General features: G+C 59.2%; 1 protein-coding gene across 1 annotated transcript in view; it reads left to right on the top strand.

Annotated features, from left to right (window-relative positions):
• Positions 1 to 140: 140 nt before the first annotated feature.
• Positions 141 to 3956, top strand: part of MBD6 (methyl-CpG binding domain protein 6) — a 6885-nt gene continuing 3069 nt past the window's right edge. Inside the window, 7 exon segments of the mRNA XM_024736980.1 lie at positions 141 to 203; positions 864 to 927; positions 1106 to 1242; positions 1537 to 1639; positions 1769 to 1931; positions 2161 to 3216; positions 3391 to 3956. Of these exon segments, the coding sequence (XP_024592748.1) occupies positions 1130 to 1242; positions 1537 to 1639; positions 1769 to 1931; positions 2161 to 3216; positions 3391 to 3956 (2001 nt within the window). The 5' untranslated portion in view covers positions 141 to 203; positions 864 to 927; positions 1106 to 1129.

Below are 3956 nucleotides of genomic sequence, written 5' to 3'. Positions count from 1 at the left end.
TTTCCCTCTCACTGCTTGACTTTTGCCTTCTTCACCTCCTTCCCCTCAGTGCTTCGCCCACCCTCCGCCCGCCCTCTCCCCAAGTTCCTTCCTACTTCGTGCGCCTTCCCCTCCTCCCCAAGCCGAGGGAAGCAGGCTGGGTGACAGGCGCCTTGTTATGAGAGGGAAAGTTTAGAAGCCGCCAGTGTGGGGTGGGAGCGATGGTAAGGTTGGAGAGGATACTTGCAGGTTTGGGGGGCGTCCCCATGTACATCAGAGGAGAATTCTTCTTGGAGGTAGTTTGAAGCCAGTGGGACAGGAGGTGCTGAATCCCCTTGCCTTAGGCTTGGGGGAAAATTGGGAGTTTCTGAGAATCGTGGGAGAAGACCCAAATGAACTAGATCAGTGATTGTCTAGTGGAGCCAGGCATGGGGGGAGTTATGCTGGGACCACCCCAGCGGGCAGTTGGGCAATTGCCTGGTGACCTGTGGGGCAATCTACTTTTTATATGATCTTCCTGAGGGGGAGGGAACAGCAGGGGCCAGACTCTCTGGGAAACTTCCTAGTGGCCTGGTATTATAGGAATTAGCCCACACTCTTGGCTGAAGGTTTCTCTCCTTGGTGGGACAAAGGGGCCTTACCCTTTATATGCCTAGGGATTGGGCTGTGATTCCTTGGTCCCTGGAAGCTGAGGCTTTGACCCTCTGGTCCCTAGGGACTGGACATGGAAAGGATGGTTGTGGACTCAGCCAGCAGATCCCTGAGATCTTTATGGGTACTTACCTCATATTATTAAGGATCTTTCCCTTGAGAGTTTCCTGGGCTGTGGTACTTCCCTAGCTTGGGCAGATTCCTGACGGTCCCTCCTCTCTCCTGTGTTGCAGGTGTGGGCTAAGCCGGCGGCCCCGGCTTTAGACTGGACCCCACAATGTTTGCAGAGATGTTCAGGTAGCCATGGTGGGATGGCAGAGGGTTCCCCCTCATTCTCTCTCCCAGCTCTCCGAGGGTTTCCCCTTGCCTCCGAGTCCTCTTGAGTCTCCCCACACCTTTGCTTTTCTTAAGTACTCCCTCAGGTACCCAGCCCAGTTTAATCCTCCTAACGCCACATGGATGTCTGTGTTATCAGGCACGTGGGAGCTGATTACACACAATGAATGGGGGCAATGAGAGCAGTGGAGCAGACAGAGCTGGGGGCCCTGTGGCCACATCTGTCCCCATCGGCTGGCAGCGCTGTGTTCGAGAGGGTGCTGTGCTCTATATCAGGTATGACTCCCCAGAATTCCCCAGCTTCTATCCCCAGGCCATTCAATTGCCTGAGTTTTCTCCCATTCCCTCCTCTCAAAGCCCAGATTGCTGGTGCCCTGTTGCTCTCCTCTGTTCCTCCTCCTTCCTCAGCCTTTTTGCACTCTTTGTCTCTGGCCCTTTGCATTTCTTCTCTCTGTCTCTTCCTTACTCTGCTCTTCCTAGGAAGGTCTTTGACTCATGAACTGTTCTTTAAGAGTTTCTCCCAATTCAGTGTCAACTAATCCCATACTCTCTGACCCTGTCCTCTCCCAGCCCAAGTGGCACAGAGCTGTCTTCCTTGGAGCAAACCCGGAGCTACCTCCTCAGCGATGGGACCTGCAAGTGCGGTCTGGAGTGTCCACTCAATGTCCCCAAGGTCAGAGTGGTGAGGGGAGCCAGCGAGTATAGGGATAAGCCGAGAGACTTAATGCAAATCACTGACTGTGGTAGCGCTTCTCACAGATTCTGTTCCCTCAGGGTCCCTGTCCATGCTTCCACCTTGCAGGTTTTCAACTTTGACCCTTTGGCCCCGGTGACCCCGGGTGGGGCTGGGGTGGGGCCAGCATCAGAGGAGGACATGACCAAGCTGTGCAACCACCGGCGGAAAGCCGTTGCCATGGCAACTCTGTACCGCAGCATGGAGACCACCTGCTCACACTCTTCTCCTGGTGAATCTTTTCCACTTTACAGAGACTGAGGAAAACTTAAGGGCCTGGAAGAGGGATGGTGGGAGGAGCTTTGTGAGAGGGAAGCAAGGAGAAGGGTGGAGTGGGGAGCTGCTTGGTGAGAGGAGGGTACAGTGAAGCTGGGGATTTATGGGAGAAGGGATGGAGAAGACAAAAGAAAGTTCTTGGAAGGGGAGCCACAAGTTGATCCTTTGTTTCTCATTTATTGCAGGAGAGGGAGCGAGCCCCCAAATGTTCCACACTGTGTCCCCAGGGCCTCCCTCTGCCCGCCCTCCCTGTCGAGTTCCTCCTACAACTCCGCTTAATGGGGCTTCTGGCTCCCTTCCCCCAGAACCACCTTCAGTTCCACAGGCTTTCCCCCCTCTAGCAGGCCCTGGGGGGCTCTTCCCACAGCCAAGGCTTCCCGACCCAGTCCCCTCTGGAGGCAGCAGCAGCCCTTGTTTCCTGCCAAGGGGCAATGCCCCCTCTCCAGCTCCACCTCCTCCACCTGCTATCAGCCTCAATGCCCCCTCGTATAGCTGGGGAGCTGCTCTCCGATCCAGCCTGGTGCCCCCTGACTTGGGCTCTCCTCCAGCCCCCCATGCCTCCTCCTCACCACCTTCTGACCCTCCTCTCTTCCACTGTAGTGATGCCTTAACTCCCCCTCCCCTGCCCCCAAGCAATAATCTCCCTGGTCCCCCTGGCCCCCCTGGTCCTGCCACTCAGCCACCAGTGTCTTCAGCCACTATGCACCTGCCCCTGGTCCTGGGGCCCCTAGGAGGGGCCCCCACGGTGGAGGGGCCCGGGGCACCCCCCTTCCTTGCTAGCAGCCTACTCTCTGCAGCGGCCAAGGCACAGCATCCCCCTCTCCCCCCTCCCAGCACTTTACAGGGCCGAAGGCCCCGTGCCCAGGCGCCCTCAGCTTCCCACTCCTTATCATCACCCCGCCCCTCTCAGCGTCGTCCCCGCCGCCCCCCAACTGTACTGCGATTGCTAGAAGGGGGAGGTCCTCAAGCCCCTAGACGGAGCCGCCCTCGGGCCCCCGCTCCCGCCCCACAGCCTTTTCCTCTCCCTGAGCCCTCCCAACCGATTCTCCCTTCTGTGCTGTCCCTGCTGGGACTCCCCACCCCTGGCCCTCCCCACTCTGATGGAAGCTTTAACCTTTTGGGGTCAGATGCACACCTTCCTCCTCCCCCAACCCTCTCCTCAGGGAGCCCTCCCCAGCCCAGGCACCCCATCCCGCCCTCCTTGCCTGGGACCACCAGTGGCAGCCTCAGCAGTGTGCCAGGTATGAGTGTGATGGAGCCCTTCCTCCCTTCGGGTGGAGAGAGACAGCCAAGGCATTTACGGAGAATTGAGAGAGCTCTGTGGTGGTTTTCTGGGTTGGGGGCAGGGAGGTTGGATTCTTTGGACGCTGGGAGGAAGGACCTCCCTTGAGCTGAACCTCTCTTTTTCTTTGCAGGTGCCCCTGCCCCACCAGCTGCCTCCAAAGCCCCCCTAGTCCCTAGCCCTGTGCTTCAAAGCCCATCCGAAGCGCTCGGGATGGGGTCGGGCCCAGCCTGCCCTCTGCCTCCCCTGGCTGGTGGGGAGGCTTTCCCATTCCCCAGCCCCGAGCAGGGCCTGGCACTGAGTGGAGCCGGCTTCCCGGGGATGCTAGGGACCTTGCCTCTCCCTCTGAGTCTGGGGCAACCTCCGCCTTCTCCATTGCTCAGCCACAGTTTATTTGGCGTGCTGGCTGGGGGAGGGGGACAACCTCCCCCGGAACCCCTGCTACCCCCACCAGGGGGACCTGGCCCTCCCCTAGCCCCAGGCGAGCCCGAAGGGCCTTCGCTTTTGGTGGCTTCCCTGCTTCCACCACCCCCCTCAGACCTTCTTCCACCCCCTTCCGCACCCCCTAGCAACCTCCTTGCCTCCTTCCTGCCCCTGTTGGCCCTGGGCCCCACAGCTGGGGATGGAGAGGGATCTGCAGAGGGAGCCGGGGGTCCGAGTGGGGAGACATTTTCAGCTTTGTGAGACCTGCCCCCCTTG

The sequence above is a fragment of the Neophocaena asiaeorientalis genome, unplaced genomic scaffold, assembly GCF_003031525.2.
Source record: "Neophocaena asiaeorientalis asiaeorientalis breed wild unplaced genomic scaffold, Neophocaena_asiaeorientalis_V1.1 scaffold134, whole genome shotgun sequence".
Lineage (NCBI taxonomy): Eukaryota > Metazoa > Chordata > Mammalia > Artiodactyla > Phocoenidae > Neophocaena > Neophocaena asiaeorientalis.
This window is presented reverse-complemented; position numbering and strand designations above follow the sequence as displayed.